Source organism: Rattus norvegicus, chromosome 8, assembly GCF_036323735.1.
Source record: "Rattus norvegicus strain BN/NHsdMcwi chromosome 8, GRCr8, whole genome shotgun sequence".
Taxonomy (NCBI): domain Eukaryota; kingdom Metazoa; phylum Chordata; class Mammalia; order Rodentia; family Muridae; genus Rattus; species Rattus norvegicus.
In genome coordinates, this window is record NC_086026.1 from 108,993,026 (window position 1) to 109,014,525 (window position 21,500).

The following is a 21,500-nucleotide window of genomic DNA, read 5'->3' on the forward strand; positions in this document are numbered from 1 at the left end:
AAAGGTAGAAGTTTTAAGGCTGCCCCCCTACACAAAAGTTTAGAGCAGAAGAAAGAAACTGGTCGGACCCTGGAACTGCAATTACAACAGTTGGGCAACTCTCTCCCAGGAACTAACTGACCATAAAGTTAGATTAGAATCTTAAAGAACAATCTTGAGAAACAGGAAGCTTCTCCCAGGAACTGGTTGGCCATAAAGTTAAACAGTCTTGAGAAACAGGAAGCTTCTCCTTGTGATTTTTCACTGGTATTCTCGACATTTTCCAATGACGCCCTCCCTACCCCCTTGGGTTGTGGTTTCTTCCTTTAAATACCTCTTCTCCCAGCCACTGGGGTCGAACTCCTCTGCCCCTGCGTGGGATACTAGTCTTGACCCCAGTGAACTGGTTCCTATCAATAAACCTCATGTTTTTACAGCAAGGATGGTCTTACGTGAGTTCTTGGGGGGGGGGGATGTCATCCCGAGACTTGAGTGAGGGTCTCCCCGCTCCGGGGGTCTTTCACTCTGATGTATGGACTCTAATAACATTAAATTGTGTTTACTTTTTACATGTAATAGCATAGCTGCTAGGAAATGTTTCGTTACACAGCACTCTTTATTTTTCTATACACAGCACTAGTGGAGTCTTCTTAGTTACTGTTAGGTTTTTAATGTTTATGGCATGAGTTGGGAAATTATAAAACAGATACATACATGATTGACATGTTTTTAAGGTGTTGTTCTGGCTGCAAATTTTACAACTGAATAGAGAATAAGGAAGGGTTACCAGACAGTTGACAGGGGGGTCAAATAGGAGGCTACCTCAACCACCAGGAATTCAGTTACTTCATGACAGTAGCTAGGATCAGAGGGAACACTGTGGAGGTAGTATTCACTTAGACTCCTGATAAAAGGAGAATTCTGAAATGACTGTCAGATTCCACATGCTATCAAACTGGATGTCGGATGTGGGAGAAAAAAAAGCCAAGGGTAACACTGAAGTTTTTCCTAACCACCTAGAAGACCGACGTGCCAGTTAATGAGGTAAAGATTTAAGAAGTACAGATTTAGATAAGAATAACAAAAAAATTTTGTCTTCCGATTATGCTAGGACTGAGATCCCTACTGAACAGCCCAAGTGAGGATGTATATGTTGAGTTTAGAATTTAGAGGAAAGTTGTGAACTGTAAACACAAACCAGAAAAGCTATCATATTATTCACTAAGGCAGTGATCGTGGATAGATCAAGGCCAGAAATCTGTGCTCCACGGTCAGTGTTATGGGCAGAAACGCTTGATGTTTACTCACAAAATGTTTCAAGGAGGGAGTAGTCAACCATGTCAAATCCTAGTGATGTGTTTCATAAGATAATAACTGACACTTTGACTGCTGGATTCAGGAACATGCATCAGTGAGAATTTTACCAGGAAAGCATAGTAAAAAGCTCCAAGAGGGGTTCAGTTGAATTGAGGGTGTGATTATGATGATGATGGATTAGTGGGAATGAGTTGGGAGAAGACAGCATCATGAAATTGAGATGCTGAAAGGATTTTAGTGATAGATAAATTAAGGTCTAGGAAACAATCATGGACACTGGAACTAAAGACAGGACAACATGATTATCAGACATGGCTACAATTTTAAACAGCCTTTAGATAGAAAACTAAAATTCCACCAGGTGTAGTGGTGCACCCAACACTCAGAAGGCAGCAGCAAGAGGATTTCTGTGAGTCCAAGGCCAGTCTGGTCTATGTAGAGGACAGCCAGGGCTACATAAAGAGACCCTGTGTGAGAGATAAAGAGAGAGAAAGGAGGGGGAGGGAGGAAGAGGGAGACTAATTTCTCATCAATCATCAAAGAAGTGATAGAGTTAACATGAGCTAAAAGCTGAGATCTTAAGCAAAGGAATGATCAGAGGTAAGAAATCTGATGCAATTCAAAGAGTCTAAAAACACCAGGAATAAGAAAGACCACTGCCACTTCTTGAGTGCTACCAGGGAAATAGAAGGAAAAAACATTATCTGAGAAGACCTCAAGAAAAAGCTCAAGAAACATCATCAAGTGAAGAATTTTGTTATGTTCTAAACAAAGACAAAGAGATCACAGAATTTAAGCATAAAGAACGTGTATTGAAAGAAACAGAAGGCAGGAAATGCGGGGTAGAGAAAGTCAGACAGCTAAGTGGTATGAGAAAGGACCCTGGAGTTCCTGGCTACCTGCAGTTCATGTGAAGAAATACAAAAGCTACTGCAGAGAAACAGTGATTATGTGCTGGGTAAGGAGGACAAACACGGAGGCCACAGAGCTCTTGTGTTTGTAACAGTCTGGACCAGGGTAACAGCATGATCTTGGAACCTCTTTATTCCTCCAATGAACACAAGCAGGTTAGGAGGGTTGGTGATGTCCTAGCCTTTCAGGATGAGACTTCTTTCTTATTCAAAATACCAATGACCTCTGAGTTATTTTTTGTAGCTTTCAGTAACTTAAAAAGATACCATGATTCTTCCATTTTCCCAACCAAAGCAGGAATACAAAATAGCTAGTTAAACTCAGGGTACAGTCTGTGATCATGAAAGACAGCAAAGAGAGTTAGGGTCAGAGCTACAAACATACATGACCTCAAAACCTAGCTGCGAATTCATACTACACATTCAAAGCTTCAATAAAGCTATCACAAATTTATTAAAGTATAGTATATTTTTGTTAAATAGTACTTCTCTAAAATTATGTAAAAATGAATTCTTTCAGCAGAAAAATTGCAGATATCAAATTTGTAAATTAGAATAATGTTAAGAAATTTATTATTAAATAAATCCTATGTATCAAACAGGTCAGAGAAAAGCTAAAAGCAAGTTTTGTATTTTAGGAAAACAAAAAAAAAAAGTCACGAGTTGTGCTCTGTTGTAGAGAGTATTATGTGGTGCAATTTTCTTTCATTGGGGTTACTGTCTGCAGCGTGTTTCCTGAATGGCTTCCAGTGATTTTCACCTGCTGATATCCAGGCCCTGGTGCAGTCTCTTCTCTCAAGGGAGCACTGGACTAGAAACCTCAGTCTGATAAATAAAATGTAGCAGGCAAGATGGGATGCTATTCGAGAAGGTTCTCTTGTCAAAGTCTCCTTTCTTTCTGTCTGAAGCTAACTGTGATTATGAGCTACCCTATGGAAAGGCCCACATGGCCCACAACTAAGTCCTGCCAACAACCTCAGGAATGAGTTGAGAACCAGGTTCTTCCTAAAATCAGCCTTCAGATGAGACTAAGGCACCTACTGACACTGACTGCAACTTCATGAGAGACTGTGCTAGAGTCCCAGTACCAGCTAACTTCAGCTGCTCACGGGTGACTTAAGAGGTGCAGTTAGAGCCTGTTCTGGTTTGCCTGTTACCTGACTTTCAGAAGCAGTGAGATAACCAACATTGTTTTTATTGTTCTTGCTGCTGCTGTTTTTAAGAATTATTTATTTTATTTATGTGAGTACACTGTAGCTGTCCTCAGACACACCAGAAGAGGGCACAGATGATTGTGAGCCACTATGTAGTGGCTGGAAACCCAGGACCTCTGGAAGAGCAGTCTTAATCATGGAGCCATCTGTCCAGCTTTCTTGGCACATTTTTAACACACACATACAGAGGTAGACATTGGGCCAAAGAATGTATCATTTAAATCAGAATGACTTTAGGTTAAAAACTGAATTACTAATAATGAGCAAAGAACACACAAAACCCAAGAGTACAGAAGACAACAAAGGCTGCACAATCACCTAAGTTTTACATTTCTTTAGAAGCAACAAAAAAGAGAGGAAAGTATTTCCTAGGCATCCCAGAAAACTGGTCAGAGGTTATTCAGAACCTGTGTTGTTTTTGTTGTTGTTGTTGTTGTTGTTGTTGTTGCTGCTGCTGCTGCTGCTACTTGTTGGCAAACCAGAACAAGCTCTAGCTGCACCTCTTAAATAACCCATAAGCAGGATGAATTTAAGCCATTTGCTCTTAAAAATCAATTGCTAAAATTCTTCAGGAAAGGACTGGAATGACAGTTGCTAATGCACAGACTTGCCATGAATTGAGGCAACTTAGAAATATAGAAGTATCAAACTTGAGTTTAGAGCTAAATAAACTAATAGTTTCCTAGAGAATGAAAAGTGAGTAAGCTATCAATAGTGTTGTTCTATTTTGTCACCTCTTTGCCCTGTGTTTACTTTTAGCTTCTTTACTCTTTAGTGAGGTATGACTGTGCCCAGCATGTCAATGTGGCACTTTCACGTGCACACACCTGGATCTAGCTACCATCTCTACTGTCTTCTCTTATACCTACTGCCCTTCTGCTTGTAATGGTTCCCTTCTACTTTTGCACCCTTTCTCTCCCTCTCTCCCTCCCCCCTCTCTCTCTCTCCTTTCTTCTTTCCTTTTCCTTTCTTCCTTCCTTCTTTCCTTTCTTTGTGAGTCTGACTTACCTTACCTTATATTCTACACTGTCTTTACCCATGCATTCTGTCAATATGTCTATAGACTGACTCTGTACTTTGGCAGCTGTAAACAGTGAAGTGACACAACATGGGAATGCTGGGAAGCCAACTTAGACTCCTTGGCTCAAAAGTAGTATTGGTGAATCATATGGTAGTTCTATTTTTAATTGAGGACCCTCCATAACTCATTTTCACAGTAGTTGGATTAATTCATAGTGTACAGGGCTCCTGTTCCCACACTCATAAGTATCTGTATTTTCCTGGTGACAGCCATTCTGCTTCCTCCCACATTCACCAATATTTGTGACATTTTTGATGGCAGCTACTCTGATTGGCTTACAATAGTGTCTTAATGTCCTCTGATTTGCATCTCTCTGATGATGAACATTGTTTTCATGTATTTATTGATCATTTGTACTTCTTCATTTAAGAACCACCTGTTCAATGTACCTGCCTATTCTTTTCTTTGCACTCCTCCTGGTTTTTTGTCACAATTATTTTGTTAATATAATATTCTTTTTTTTAATGCCATACAGTAGAAAGAACAAAGATTTTTTTTTCCTTTCTTTTTTTTTCGGAGCTGGGCACCGAACCCAGGGCCTTGCGCTTGCCTAGCAAGCGCTCTACCACTGAGCTAAATCCCCAACGCCAAGAACAAAGATTTGAGTCCTAGTTCTATCACTATGTAAGTTCATACACAATTAAATTTTGTGACTGTTTCTTTTATTATAAAAATGATTATAATCATTTTTAACAAATTAAGAGATTTAATGTGTTTAACAAATTAAGAGATAGTGTGAAAAAATCCCTTATAAACTATGAATGTATCCTACTAATTTCAAAAAAATTGCATTGTGTGAATTATGCAAAGAAATAGAACAACTGCTTAGGTAAGTCTACTAATGCTCTGTGGCTGCTCACACTCATGGTTAAAACTAAATCTTTCAAACCTGCCTTGAGTAACAGCAGCTAAATCTCAGGGCACCCTACACACTTGGCAAAAAATAAATACATAATTTAGTACGTTACAGTTTACAACACATTTTCTTATTGAACTTCTAATCTAATTCATATGGGTCTTTGGGATTGTAAAGTATTTTTTTAAAGGTCTACTGTGCAATTCTTAAATATTTACCTCTATTTTATGTGCATTGGAGTTGTGCTTGAATGTATGCCTGCTTCAGTGTCAGATTCCCTGGAATTACAGACAGCTGTGAGCCACCATGTGGGTGCTGGGAATTGAACCCAGGATCTCTGGAAGAGCAGCCAGGGCTCTTTAACCATTGAACCATCCCTCTAGCTCCCCACTATGAAATTCTAATCCCATAAGAAATGAAAGTTTACACGGAAGGAGCCTTTTAATCGCACACTCTTACTCCTCGACCCCCCTTTCTCCTTTTCTGTCACCGGGTCTTTCACTGTGCAGAAAGCCGGCAACTAGGACGAGGGAAAGCTTAAAGGCACAAGCACCATGGAGCACAGGAGGCACGCCGGGGAGCGGGAAGCGCCACCGCCAACTCAGAAGCGGGCACCTTGGTGGTCAAAGCCCTGAACGCTCCAGGAGCACCGCAAGGCTCACACAAAGCAGGGCGCGTGCACACACCATTCGGGAAGGGTATGCACCTCGGCGGGTCTACCACCCTCCCCCGGCACAGGGGAAGAGGGACGCGAAACAGTGAACGGCGTGGGGGCAAGCGTCCACAGGGACGCCGCGAACCACAGCGAGAAGTGCGCGCGGGTCAGTGCTCATGCCGGACAGCCGCACCCCTGACTTCCACACACCACCCTGCAAAGGAATGGGGAGGAGAGACGAGGGACCCGCTGGCAGAAAGAGAAGAGCCATTCGCGCTGAATGACCATTCACCATGAATGTCCGTCGTCCCTCGCCTGGCGCGGCTAAGGCCCAGGCCCGAAGAGAACGCGGCAGCACCACATCGATCCAACCGGAGCGAGACACGCCATGCATCGGGAACAACGAGCGTGAGAGCTTTCTAACACGGACTGGACGGGAATACGAGCGAGAAGAGCGAGAGAGCACGGGAAGAAGTCGCCAGCCAAGACTGCCACACACACACAAAACAAAACAAAACAAAACAAAACAAAACAAAACAAAACAAAAACCCTTTCGAGGGCGAGAAAAAAAAAGGAAGCGGTGCACTCGGGAGGCACGTAGCGGGGAAGAACGGGACTCACCAGGCAGCGGAGGTTCGGGAACTCCTTCCAAAAAAGAAAAATAAAATAAAATAAAAATCCCCTTCGAGGGAGAAAGGAGAAGCGGTGTACTCGGGAGGCACGTAGCAGGAAAGAACCGGACTCACTAGACAGCGGAGGTTCGGGAACTCCCCCCAAAAAAAAAAAAAAAAAAAAAAAAGTCGGCCGGTTGCAGAGGAGCACACCAGGGGGCACTAGCACTAAACGGGGAAAACCCTTCCAGTCGCACTGGGCACCAACGACTCCAACCGCTAATGGACGACAACCACCCCAGGGAAATCGGGAACCCCTGACACGCGGGATGGTTGTCATAAGCTGCCCCACAGAGCACAGGCAAGCAAGCAGGGGAAAGCAGGAAGCGAAGGAAGGAAGGAAGGAAGGAAGGAAGGAAGGAAGGAAGGAAGGAAGGAAGGAAGGAAGGAAGGAAGGGGGGCTAGGTTTCAAGCATCGAAGAGGCCCATGAGCAGAAAAAAAGAGCTAGGGCTGGACAAGCAAACAGCCTTGGAAGCCTCTTCCAACATCCTTTAATGACAAAGAGTCAAAAGGACAGCGTGTCAGCATATATCTCCAGGTACAATAAGGACAGATAGCAAAGATGAAAACTGTAAAAGACACAGGGATAAACATGACAGGCCACAGGGAACGTCTGGAAGTCATGTTCGGTGATGTCTCCCCAAAAGGTCCCCATGAAGAAAGAGAACCGGACCTCAAAGGAACAACTGGTTGACCTTAGAACCCTGAGTACTCACAGACCGAGAAGGCCATGGTAGATAGACTGGAACACAGCACTCTCTCGGCCTCAGAAGTGTCCACGGTCCCTGTTATTATGTTAATTGAAAGTTTTGCAGGATACAGTAAACTGGGCTGGTATTTGTGTTCTCTTAGGGTTTGTATGACATCTGTCCAGGATCTTCTGGCTTTCATAGTCTCTGGCGAGAAGTCTGGTGTGATTATGATAGGTATGCCTTTATATGTTACTTGACCTTTTTCCCTTACTGCTTTTAATATTCTTTCTTTATTTTGTGCATTTGGTGTTTTGACTATTATGTGATGGGAGGAGTTTCTTTTCTGGTCCAATCTATTTGGAGTTCTGTAGGCTTCTTGTATGCTTATGGGCATCTCTTTCTTTAGGTTAGGGAAGTTTTCTTCTGTGATTTTGTTGAAGATATTTACTGGTCCTTTGAGCTGGGGGTCTTCACTCTCTTGTATAACTATTATTCTTAGGGTTTGATCTTCTCATTGATTTCCTGTATGTTTTGAACCAGTAGCTTTTTCCGTTTTACATTATCTTTGACAGTTGTGTCGATGATTTCTATGGAATCTTCTGCTCCTGAGATTTTCTCTTCTATCTCTTGTATTCTGTTGGTGATGCTTGTATCTACGGCTCCTTGTCTTTTCTTTTGGTTTTCTATATCCAGGGTTGTTTCCCTGTGTTCTTTCTTGATTGCTTCTATTTCCATTTTTAATTCCTTCAATTGTTTGATTGTGTTTTCCTGGAATTCTTTCAGGGATTTTTGTGATTCCTCTCTATAGGCTTCTACTTGTTTATTTATGTTTTCCTGTGTTTCTCTAGGGAGTCTTTCTTGAAGTCCTCCAGCATCATGATCAAATATGATTTTAAATCTAGATCTTGCTTTTCTGGTGTGTTTGGATATTCAGTGTTTGCTTTGGTGGGAGAATTGGGCTCCGATGATTCCATGTAGTCTTGGTTTCTGTTGCCTGGGTTCCTGCGCTTGCCCCTCACCATCAGATTATCTCTGGTGTTACTTTGTTCTGCTATTTCTGATAGTGGCCAGACTGTCCTATAAGCCTGTGTGACAGGAGTGTCGTAGACCTGTTTTCCTGTTTTCTTTCAGCCAGTTATGGGAACAGAGTGTTCTGCTTTCAGGCGTGTAGTTTTTCCTGTCTACAGGTCTTCAGCTGTTCCTGTGGGCCTGAAGAGTTCCTGTGTGTTCCTGTGAGTCAGAAATGTGGGCCGAGTGTAGTCTCTTCTGGCTTCCCAGGCTTGTCTGCCTGTCTGAGGGTTTGGCTCTCCCTCCCACGGGATTTGGGTGCAGAGAGCTGTTAATCCAGTCCCTTTAGGTTCCGGCGGTGTCTCGGGCGCAGGGGGTCTGCAGCTCCAGTGCACCTATCTACCATTTCCCAGAGGCCGTATGCAGTTTCCTCTTGGGCCAGGGATGTGGGCAGGGGTGGGCAGTGTTGGTGGTCTCTCCCACTCTGCAGTCTCAGGAGTGCCCACCTGTCCGGGTGGTAAGCTCTCTCTCCCACGGGGTTCGGGAGCAGTGAGCTGCTGATGAATTTTTTGCAATGTGACAATGAGGAGATGAACAATATAGATGGCCCCTTGTATTCACCCCAGTTTTGTTTATGAGATTAAGAAATGACACTGAGAAGCATAGTAATACCCAATAAACCATTAGTGTACACTGAAAAAAAAATGAAGGTTTAAACCAATGACAGCTAAACAAATTGTAATAACAAATAATTAGAAAAACCAATAGGAACTTTGAATTGTTTACAATATATGTGGCATCAGAGGAAGTCAAGTTTGTAGAAAGATACAAAAATAGAAATGAAAAACCAGGTATCTGAACTCTGAAGAGATTTTGATTTTAAACCTACTGCAGGTTAAAATTCCTTCCTCCCATTAATTTCCCAGGTATGCTAGATACTGCGGCCAGTGAGACAAAGCAGGCTCTCCCACCTTCAATGCAGTCTCAGCACAGGCAAGTAAAACACAAGTGCAATGCAGCAAGTGAGATAGCAAAACAAAACCAACAGAAGCTGGGTGTGTGGCACATCTTTAATTCCAGGACTTGGAAAGCAGCGACAGGCAGATCTCTGTGATCTTAAGGTCACACTGGACTACACAGTAAACTAACTCCAGGCCAACCAGAGGTACATACATACTGGGACTGCTTCAAAACCAAAACCAAAACCAAAGCCAAAGCCAAAACCAAAACCAAAAAGCAGTAAGAACTCCTGTAAAAAAACAAACAAAAGACTCGCAAGATTTAAACAGTAGTTCTAGAATAGACAGGGCTACTCCTTGGGTTGTATTTTGTAAGTCTGTGAAAATCACACACCTGGCATCTAGAGGACAAGGACTAAGAACAGTGTATGCCACAGACGTATGCCCTAAGATGGCAGGCCCACCACCACATCCCACAACTGCACAGTATCCAGGAACCAAGATAAAGCAAGAAGAAGCCAGTCTTAACTATGTGACCTCAGGGTCACAGTCCATCCTACATGTCAACTTAAAATCCATTTGTGCTATCTTAATGTATGACCAGTTTTCCAAGAATGCAGCTCCTTTCTAAATAATGCTTATACTTTGTCTTGTTTGGACCTTTTACCAAAAGTTCCGACACTAAAGAGGCTACACAAAAGCCACTTATGATTCCACTTTCATAACCTTAAAGTCTTTATCACTCTGTAGAGTGCCTGTCACATGAGTAGCCAGTATGCACATTTTGAAACATATCATTGTTTATATATATAGCACAGTTAACATTTTCATTTTGGAACAGACAAAAAGTATTAATTAGTAAATATCTACCACTACAAGAAAGTGAGCTTAGTTAGGCTGGGAAAAACTAACTGCAGTGGCCTGTGATGACCCGCCCAGGTTGAGGTTTCAGAAACGCACTGACCCATCAAGACAGTAAACAATGGGAATCCAGGTTCCAGTGTCTCCAAAACTACCTGAGAAAAACAACAACAAAACCTAACTTCCTTTTATCACTATGTCAATATTCTGAAATATCAAATAAATAAATTCTATTCAGACCAGTCAAATATTCTCTACTATTCATTTTAAAGCTCTGGACACTTCCTGTGCTTATGTCTCTCCCTAGAGAAACCAGGAATCCCATACTCAAGAACACTGGAAACAATCCTGAGAGTCTCACTTTACTAAACTCTGCTTCGATTTCAAATCGCATGCTTCCCTCCAGGTGTGAGCTGTATTCTTCTAAGAACATAAAAGACACCAAACTTTAATATCTCTCACTGGCACTTAAAGATTTATAAAAAATAGGGTTGGGGATTTAGCTCAGTGGTAGAGCACTTGCCTAGCAAGTGCAAGGCCCTGGGTTCGGTCCCAAGCTCTGGAAAAAAAAAAAAAAAAAAAGAACTTAAAGATTTATAAAAAATAAGAATTGCTCTGCCCAAGAGTTAGTTCCACTGCGAGACAGAACTAAATGCTAAACAAGTCTTCCCTAGTTTTGAAAGGAAGAAATTAGTCTCTTCAGTCGACCTTAGTAGCGGGTATCTCCTCCCTGAAGAGCCCACTCATTGCTCCAACTTTGTATTTTAAAATGTAGGAATCTGTAGAACTGAACTGAACATTCACGAGACCACAGTGAGAAAGTTAATATATTCAGTTCTCGGTTTTTCCCAATAAAAGATGACAAGGATGAACTAAAGACTGCCTGCTTTTTGTCCAGGTAAAATGTCCCCTCGCTTTCTATTCATATACAACAAAACTTTTTCATAACCAAAAAGCCACTGCAAAGTTAGAGTAGAGGGGATACGAGGAACACCTTATAGTTAATTATTTGGTGAGTGTCTAACTTAGTAATATATTTTCATGACCGTGGTACACACTGTTAACAACAAGAGCAATGTAACATTCACACTTCTAAAATCAAACACTAGGATGTATTTCCTTTTAAGGCACAAAGAGCCATATGGTCATATTTGCCCACAAATGCTCCTTTGTCCTATTTTAAAAAGTGATACATTTACTCTTTGGTGTGGGCATCATGAGATGTCCCAGACAGAGCGAATAAGTTAGAGAGACCTATGGTGCAGAACAGCATAATGTGGTGTCCAAAGATTATCTCTAACACAGAAATGGAATAAAAGGGCTGTGGGTATCACAGGGACAGAGATACTTTCTAGGTTGGCTGACATTCACATGCCTCAAATGATAAGATAGCCAAGGAAATCCTACAAAATACAGCAAATGCCTATTTCTCATTTAATATTACCTTGCACCATGCAATAAATTAGTCAAGACTGAAACAGTGCAGTGACTTCAGGAGCTTGGGTATGGTCTTTCACAATACACGGGGAGGTACATCCGTGCACAGGCTGGCTGCCTCTTGATTCTAAGGCCTCATTTGCTTCCCATGCTCAGAGGCAGGAGCAGCCTTGCCCTGGAGCTCTCCATGGTGCTTATTTGCACTCCACTGTCTCATCCAACAGTCAGTGAGAGCATTTCCTATTTCTCTCTGATCTGCCTGCCTGTAATCCACACTGTGGCCTGTAACACAAAGCTCTTACAGCTGCAGCCAACGTTCATTTTTGTGGGAGAGCTCACTGACATACTCTGGACAAAAAAGTTAAAATTCTTCAGATTCAAGTCCCAAACATGACATTGTTACTTTTACCTACCATTCCAAAGTAACTAAATAACTTTTGACAGCACATGTTTGGTGCCTGACATTTTAAAACAGAGCCAATACCCAAACTTCAGAGATTCTTCTTCAGTGATTTCTTAGAGCATATGTGTAGTCTGTGAAGGGAGTGGGCAACACTAATTATTTATAAACTAAAGCCCACCACCATGCTGCAGGGGATCACAGCACTGAAATTTAGTAAATGAGGCTGTTCTTCAGTTTCTTGAAGGGAATACAGAATTATGTTTTGCCAAATAATAATCTATCTTTACCCGGAAATCAACCTGACAGATGATATTTACTGGGAAACAACCATCAAATCAAACACCAAAGTGTAGAAAATAAAGTTTAGTGACAGATCACAAGCACACAACCCTGGATTGAGGGAGGGAAGACTGAATCCCAAAAATCAAACCAAAGGCTAGTTCCCCAGATAAAACTTAAGACTATACTAAGATGTTTCTGACTCTTCACCAAATGTCTGAATTTGGGTGGCAATTTTCCTTTAAAACACTACAAAATGTTCTGGATCACGAAATAAGCATGCATGCGCGCACGCACACACACACACACACACATTGCCACTAAAGATTAAGAAGTTCATATTAACAAATCTGCTTTAGGACCACTCCCCTCGAGTCCCGCCCTTACTGGCATTTTGTAAACGAACTTCACTTCTTTTTTTTTTTTTTTTTTTGGTTCTTTTTTTTCCGGAGCTGGGGACCGAACCCAGGGCCTTGCGCTTCCTAGGCAAGTGCTCTACCACTGAGCTAAATCCCCAACCCCAACTTCAAACTTCTAAAACGTGATGAGCAAACTTCATTTTTATATTTAAACTAAAACCAAAGGCAGTCAAATTTGTACTTAGAGGCCGGCTGGATTTAACTTAACAGAGTTTTCTAATTACAGCTAACTGTCCAGACAAAAGAGCAAATCAAGGGGTTGGGGATTTTGCTCAGTGGTAGAGCGCTTGCTTAGCAAGCACAAGGCCCTGGGTTCAGTCCTCAGCTCCGGAAAAAAAAAAAAAAGAGAGAGCAAATCAATAAGCAGCAACAGGCAAGAGCAATAGAACACAACTTTCAAGAACTGAACAATAAAATCTCTGATCCTCCTTGAGTTCCTTTTTGTGTAAGGCATGAGGTAGAGACCAAAGTTCTTTTTGGAGAGAGGTACAAGCCCCAAGGTTCATAAAATATTTGTAAAAACCCACATGACAAACATATAAATTCAATAATCAAAAAGCAAGCAGTCCAATTAGAGAGTGAGGGGAACAAAACCCACAAACATTTCCCCTTATTCCATGAAAAGATTTCAACATTGCTCTCCATTAAGAAACTAAATATGGGGTTGGGGATTTAGCTCAGTGGTAAAGTGCTTGCCTAGCAAGCGCAAGGCCCTGGGTTCAGTCCCCAGCTCCAAAAAATAGAAAAAAGAAAAAAAAAAAAAAGAAAGAAAGAAAAAGAAACTAAATACAGTGCTGGAGAGATGGCTCAACAGTTAAGAGCCCTGACTGCTCTTCCAGAGGTCCTGAATTCAATTCCCAGCAACCACATGGTGGCTCACAATCACCTGTAATGAGATCTGATATCCTTTTCTGGGGTGTCTGAAGACAGCAACAGTGTGTGTATTTGTGTGTGTGTGTGTGTATTTAAAAAAAGGAAAAATACAAATTAAGAGGATGATACAGTATCAGTACACAGCTATTAGAGAAGGTAAAATAAACAGAAATGTTGACAGACTGACAGAAATTAAATCTCTCCTACATTACTGATGAATATAAAATGGTAATCAGAAAAGTTCAACAGTTTCTTTACAAACTAAACATACATTTATCTATGTAAAACAATAGTTTTAGGGGGGCTGGAGAGATGGCTCAGTGGTAAGAGCACTGGCTGCTCTTCCAGAGGTCCTGAGTTCAATTCCCAGCACCAAATGGTGGTTCACAACCATCTATAATGGTATCTGATGCCCTATTCTGGTGTGTCAGTGACAGCATCCTCATATACATTAAATAAACAAACAAATATGTCAAAAAATAAAAAGGCATGATGACCTCAGTTCAATCCTTGGAATCCACGGGGTAGGAAGGAATAACTCCCACAGGCTGTCCTCTGATCTCTACACATGTGTTATAGAGCTGTACCCCCACACAAAATAAACAAATATAAAACATACAAAAATAGTTTAAGTAATTACACTTCAAGGCATTTATTTCATTCAGTCATATCCACAAAAAGAGCCTGTCAATGACTGTTCATAGTAAGTTATGATAGCCAAAAGGTTAAAAACAAAAATGTTCAATAGATGACTGATTTTAAACAAATGCTGGGACATTCACTCACAGAATTTTATGTGGCAAAGGAAATAAACAAACTAGATACATGCAATAGTTTGGAAGGCTCTCAAAAGCTTGATGAGTGACAAAAGCCACTCCCAAGGGGTCACATACTGTACGTTTCCATTCATGTAAAAATGCAGATAACTTACAAAAGTATTGAAAGGGAAAAGAGATAAGTAGTTGCCACCAGAAATTAAGGATGGGGCTAGGAATATGTCTTTAAAGACATAGCATGAAGGAAATCCTCATGTTGATGGATACTTTTGTATCTTAACAGCAGTGGTTATAAAATGATACAAAAATATCCACAAACTATACCAATTTCCTGGTTCTGTAACTTTGTAAAATATAACCAATGCAGGCAACCTGAGTTAATTATACACATGACCTCTCTGCAACTTCCAGAGAACCTATACTTCTACCAAAAAATACAATCAATACAAAAGAATTTAGAAGTCTCAAGAATGATGGAACTATGTGGAAGGGATGAAATTAAACAGGAATGGCCATAGAACTGAGTCTGTCCGCCTCCTCCAACAGTTCAATTAAGCATTTATTAAGTGCCTTGTATTTACAAAAACGAGAAAAACAAAATGCAAAAAACCTAGCTTAACAATGTATTATACAGAAGTATGAGTGAAAAAAGAGCCAAAGACAACTCAGGGAAGTTTAACAGAATGGTAAGTGAAAGACAGAATTGAACTGGGAAGTCATGAGTAAATCCTCTTAGGTAAAAGAACATGCTTTGTTTGATGCTACACAAAGATTTGAGACTAGATGTAGGAGGAAAGTAAAGATGATAATGTAGATGTGTGAACTTAGTGTTAAGGTTAAGGTTAAGGTTAAGCAAGCAATTGAGGAGGTCTCTCAGGAAGAAAGTGTAATGGACTATAGATGGAAATAATTGAAAATAATTTGACTCCCCATTAGTCAACTTACAGCTATCACACTCTAGTGTCATCAGAACTATGAGCTCCTTCAGAGCATTTCTGTTACCCCTGTATTGCTGAAGTACACAATACAGGGCTTTATACTTCACTGGTACATAGTTAAGTAGTTTATTAAAGGGATTCAACCAACTGTGTGTTGGGGTCAAGGTCTGGCATCTTCCTGTTTCTATCTTACTTTTTGAAACAGGGTCTGCTCTCTCACTGAACCTGAAGCTCCCTGTTCTGACTAGATAGACTGTCCAGAAAACCTCCATGATCTACCTCCCAAGGACGCCATTACAAACATGTGCTGCCACACCTGGCTTGTTAAGTAGGTACTGGGGATCCTAACTCAAGTCCTCATACTGGTGAAGAAAGCAATTTTCTTACTGAGCTGTTTCCTCAGCCTCCAATAACTTCTAATTAATAACTCATATAAAAGTGGTGCTTGAGGTAGCTGCAAACAGTTTCAAAAAACTTAGAACCTTTCCTTCAACCTGGTAAGATCACCAAGTTCAGACATTTTAAATCATGTGTCTAAAGCTCTGCCTCTTTCTAAGGTAAAACTAGATGTTAGAGTTAATGGTCCCAAATGTTAAAACAAATTCTAACTCAAAATGAAAAATATTCTTCAAGAAGGTTTTGAGTGAAATAAACAGAACATAATCATTTTGGGGACATGTGAGACAAATGAAGTTTTCAACTACATATGCTATACAAGCTGACAATGTACAAAACTCGAAGAAAAGGGCTGGAATTTAGTGAGTGTGTGAGTGTGTGTGTGTTGGGGGGAACCAAACAACCAAAAACTTTTCAGGTGAACTACAGGAAAACTGCAATCTAAATGACACAATCAGAAGGGAATTGAAGAGTTACAACACATCCTTTTCTCCTTTTAATACAATGAGAGGAGCCATTGATCTGTTCTCCCACAGAACATTCATGGACAACATAAAGTGAAATAATGGGGTAATGTGTTCAAGAATTGGACGGACAGTACTTCTCTAGTTGCAGTTTAAGTGAACAGTTTAGTAAGATGGATCCAGGGCTAGATTTGTTGACCACCTCCCAAAATTAGATTTTGCACTGTACTGTGACTTCTGTCTTTTTGGGTAGCAGCATGGCTTTAACCCTGAATCTCCATTCAGGTGCCTTTGAACATGTAAGTGTGTTTGTGTGAGAGGTCAGACAAGAGGAAAGAAACGGGTTGGAGTTGCAAGACTGTAGGGAATCTGACAAGTCATCTATAACCCAACTACTATCTCAATAAGTCTCCACAGGTCTAATAGATGACCGGTCATTCTTTGCTTGCCTACTTCTTTACTTCCAACAACAAATGGAAGGCTCTATTTGGAGTCCAACTGCTAAAATCTGTGGTTAAACCTCCCAGAGTTATTTCCCAGCAACACTCATTCTTTTTCATTTCATTCCTGGTCCTGTTTTTTAAAGGACAATACAGTGTAAGGCAAAAGTCACCTTCTTGGCTTTTTTGCTGTTGTTTCTTTTTCATTTAAGAAAAAACTGATATTTCTTCTAGGTATATCAATATGTCCCTTTCTTTCAAATACTGGGGAAACCTAATTTTTTATTCCCACTTTTTGTCCCTCCTAAAATGTTTTTGCTCTCCTTAAAGAAAAACATTAGAAACATAGTTTTCTCTAGTCTTAGAGCCCGGACCTTAACAGCGGAACAGAGCAAAGGGATTTTAAATAACCACACACAATAGCGCGAGTTGCAGCTGATGTGAAAACCTCCACTGCCAAGAAGCAAGCGGCCCTGGCAGGTGTCTGGGATGTAGAGACTTGACAGGAGATGCAAAGCCCTAGCCTGGCAGCTCTGGGCTGTGGCAGCGTTAAGAGTTCGCATCTCTTCTAGCCACAGCCCAGGGGAGCGAAGTGGATTCAAGGTTCCAGGCCTGCCCTGAACCCTCGCAGGCAGGGAGCTCCGTCCGGAGAAGCAACAGCGCAGGGAGGAAGACGGGAGAAAGCTTGGCCAAACGCAAGCCGCGCCCGTGGGCCGGCTGCCTGGAGCCCGACCTCCCCGTCTGCCGGACGCTGTCCTGGGAACCCGCACCGGTGGGAGCTCTCGAGAAGGAGACGCCTCCGACTCGGCCCAGGTCGCGTGCATCCCACCTGAGGCCACCGCAGGGAGTGGTGCTCGGGAGGCTCAGGGTGCCGGAGTAATGCTGTGGGCAGAACCGGGGTTGCCCGGCGCCGGGCGGGTCACTCACCGAGAGGACGCTCATGCGGATTGGGGTCTCCAACAGGCACGCCATCTTGAGCCTTCCCACCCGGCTGCTGCCGGCGCCGGCGCGCGGCCGGCACTTTCGACAGCCACCTATGGGACCAGCAGCCGGCGCCTCTGTAGAAAGCCAGGCAAACTGCCCAGAACCGACCGCGCCCCAGGCGTCGCTCGAACACGGAAGGGCCGGGCAGAAGGGCGAGGAATTGGGAAACCGCGCCGGACCCCGGCTTACGAATCGTCCTCTCAGAAACAGCAGCTACTCTCGGATGGGGTCAGAGGTGGGCGCGGGCAGCGGCCTCCGCATGCGCAGAAGCCTGCCTGCCCCACCTTCCACTGGTAGGGGGCGGAGCCTCACCCTGGCTCCGTGAGCAGTCCGTACTCTTTCAGTTTACAAGTTCTCCTTCCTAACCGCTAGTAGGTAGAGTTACTACCTACGAGGTTTGAAGTTCACTTTCACATTCATCATCTCACTCTACACCAAATTCCTACTTTCAGTATCATCTCCATCTTCAAGCTGGAGAAAGTGGTCTCAAAACCAGGTCTTCTGCCTGCAATGAACATCGCTTCACGCTTCAACGCTCAAGTATAACCAGCTTTATTTAACATTGTGTGCCCGACACACTTATTCTGGTATATTGGTGAGAACGGGTTCTCTAGAGCCAGGACGCCTGGATTTAATTCTTGCTGCTTTAGGTAGCACCAGTATTTTGGATAGGTTGCTTAGTCCCTTTATATTTATTTCAGGTCTCCCGACTGTAAAGTAAGGACTAATGAGAATAAACGAACCAATAAACGAAACAACATGCCTGGAAAGCTTTACGCTATGTTCAGAATTTTTCCAGCTTCTAGGTCAGATGGGGAAGAAAGAATTAAACTATCTGAATGTTTCCTACTAAAATACTCTGTTAAGTGAAGCCATCCCTAATTCACGTTGTTACCTCATCTCCACTCACCTCCCAGTGCTCTTGAAGTAAAAGCATATCTCTCCCGTCGTTCCTCATTTCCTCCTGTACTTTAATGTCTACGTTCATTGTAGCCTTTGTCACCCTTGCTAATAAGTCTGTTACAAAATGTTGCACTTCTGAAAGGCTGGAAGTTTAAGAGAACCCTGGTGCTATACCAGTATATCCTAAGCTCTGTAACTTATGGTCTTTGCCAATCTTCACCCAAGTATTATTATTCATTCAATAGTTTTATTTAAAGCCAGTTTGAGTCCATTTAAGATTGTTAGCCCTGTCCTAAATCTTAGTCTGTGAAATCAAATGTGTTGTACTCTTTTTTATTCTAATACACATTACCATCCATAAATGCAAAAATTTAAATGTTCATCTGTCCATCTGTGTAACACCTAAAATCACATCCTAGTATGCCTGCTACAACCAGGCAGATTATAATCGGACATAGCACACAAAAGTATTGACAATCATACAATAGTCTCTATAGCCATGTGTGAGCTATACCTCACCCAGTAACTCAGGCAATATATCTTCCAGGAAAACCCTCCCTCAAGGAGGAGCTGGGTGAATCCCGGCTCCATATGGTTTCGTTAAAATGATTTTACATTTATTGATTGATTGATTGATTGATTGATTGATTGTGTGTGGATGCACACATGTGCTGTCCAGAGAACAACTTAGGGAGCTGGTTCTCTCTTTTCATCTAGAGGTCCAAGGATCATAGTCAAATCATCAGGCTTAGTGGCAAGAGGTTTTACAGGTTGAAACATTTCCTCAGCCTGCATCATCATCCCTTAACTTCAGGCACCTTTGGCTCTTTCCTGTAATGTAATATTTCTAACAATATATTGCTACATTGTGTGTGTGTGTGTGTGTGTGTGTGTGTGTGTGTGTGTGTGTTGATTATAGAGGTTTGGGAAAAGTAACTTTATACTATTCATTTCTGGGAAACTACAAAAATTTTATCTTCTTGGTTTTTTATCTTGATACCTACCATAGGCATGTATTAAGTGTTTGTTGATTAAACAGTTTTTGCTTTGTTTCATCCTGGAATAAGATATGAGTGTAGGCAGGTTATTTGGGAAGTACTTCCAGAGAACAGAATTGGGGAGTCTAAAAGAGAAAAGCAAAAGAAAAACAAAGTCAATGAGTCTGCTATTGAGATCACTCTATATTCTTCAAGCGCCTCTGAGAAATAAATAGAACACCTTGTTGGATTATCCATCTTGAGACTGGAACATGTGTCCACCATTGTAATAGTTGAGGATTTCCCCTGGGCAATTAACTTTGCCTTTCTGATTGCCCCTCTGTGTGCCCACCCCCATGTGTATGTGTCTGTGGGGTGGGGGGGGGGGGTGAATCCTCAATGACCCAGCTGGGATGATCTATTGCAAGCTGGCACAGCATAGTGTCCAAGATGTCAGATGCTTTCTCAGAGGATAATCACTCACAACACTCTCTTAACACTTGTTAACTGTTTCCATTTACTCATGCACCAGCCTCATGAGACACTTCTGTACTGTTTCCAGCACTCCATAAGGGAAGGTTAGTGGGCACATTTTTGTTGATGATCTCCTGTTGGTAACTGAAGCTGTGCTAGTTGTAAGACAGCAAGGGCTGTGTTGGGCCCAGAGGACAATGTTCCAGGACTCCTGCAAACAAAATGGCACTTCTCCTTGTATCCAAAAAAATGATAATTGTTGTAGTTAGGGTTTCTATTGCTACAATGAAACACCATGACCGAAGTAACTTGAAGAGGAAAGGGATTATTTGGCTTACACTTCCATATCATTGTTCATCACTGAAGGAAGTCAGGATAGAAACTCAAAGCAGGGCAGGAACTAAGAGGCAAGAATTGATGCAGAGAGCATGAAAGAATGCTGCTTCCATGGCTTGCTCAGTCTGCTCCTTGTAGAACCCAGGACCACCAGCACAGGAATGGCGCCATCCACAATAGGCTGGACCGTCTCCCACTGATCACTAATTGAGAAACTGCCTTATAGCTGGAGCCTATGGAGGCATCTTCTCAAGTGTGTGTGTGTGTGTGTGTGTGTGTGTGTGTGTGTGTGTGTGTGTGTGTGTGTGTGTTGATTATAGAGGTTTGGGGAAAGTAACTTTATTCATTTCTGGGAGACTACAAAAATTTTATCTTCTTGTTTTTTTATCTTGATACCTACCATAGGCATGTATTAAATGTTTGTTGAATAAACATTTTTTACTTTGTTTCATCCTGGAGCAAGATAGTTCCCTTCATTCAGATATTTAGCTTGTATGTCAAACACAATAACTGAGAGTTTATTGAAGAAAAATAGAAATATAGGGTGGGAAGTAGCCAATAATAAATCTGAAAAGTCTTTGTAGTATTTATATAGAACTCCCAGCTTGAATAACTATATTGTTAGGGTTCTCTGGAGTAGCAGAACTCATAGAATAAATTTCTCTATATAGAGAGAGGAGATTTATTAGAATGACTTACAGTCTTTGGTCCAGCTAACCCAACAATGGCTGGTTATGAATGCAAAGTCCAAGGATCCAGTAGTTGTTCAGTTCATGAGGCTGGTTGTCTCATCTGGTCTTCAGTATATACCAGAATCTCAAAGAAGTGGGCTCTAAGGCCAGGGAAGAAATGGCTTGCTATTGGGATAAGAGCAAGCAGGCAAAGAGCAAAGCTTCCTTCTTTCACATCCTTGTTCTATAGGTTTCCAGCAGAAAATGTGGCCCAGATTAGAAGTGGGCTTTCCCAGCTCAAAATATCTGGATAAAAGCTGTCTCTTTGTACATCAAAGATCCAGATTAGAAGTAGATCTTCCCACTTCAAATTAAGCAAAAACCCCTCACAAGTGTGCCCTCCATTTTTGAGTTTTAGTTAATTCCAGATGAAGTCAAGTTGACAACCAAGAATACCTATCATATCTATTTAATATAGCTATACTTTTAAAAGTAGAATTTAGGCTGGTGAGAGGGCTCAGAAAC

The 21,500-nt window shown here is 41.8% G+C and overlaps 1 protein-coding gene across 14 annotated transcripts in view; it reads right to left on the reverse strand.

Annotated features, from left to right (window-relative positions):
• Armc8 (armadillo repeat containing 8) overlaps positions 1-17,852 on the reverse strand; it is a 94,604-nt gene extending 76,752 nt beyond the window's left edge. For 7 of the 14 annotated variants that reach the window (XM_039081547.2, XM_039081546.2, XM_006243624.5 and 4 more), the window contains exon 1: positions 6,635-6,807. Coding sequence is in view for 6 of the 14 variants with exons in the window: in NM_001173354.3 (NP_001166825.1) it covers positions 17,558-17,602 (45 nt within the window). In the remaining 8 variants the exon portion in view is untranslated. Of the gene's footprint in view, positions 1-6,634; positions 6,808-17,557 lie in introns of those variants that run through there. The other 7 variants (XM_063265591.1, XM_063265589.1, XM_063265588.1 and 4 more) reach the window with 4 other exon arrangements.
• Positions 17,853-21,500: the final 3,648 nt, after the last annotated feature.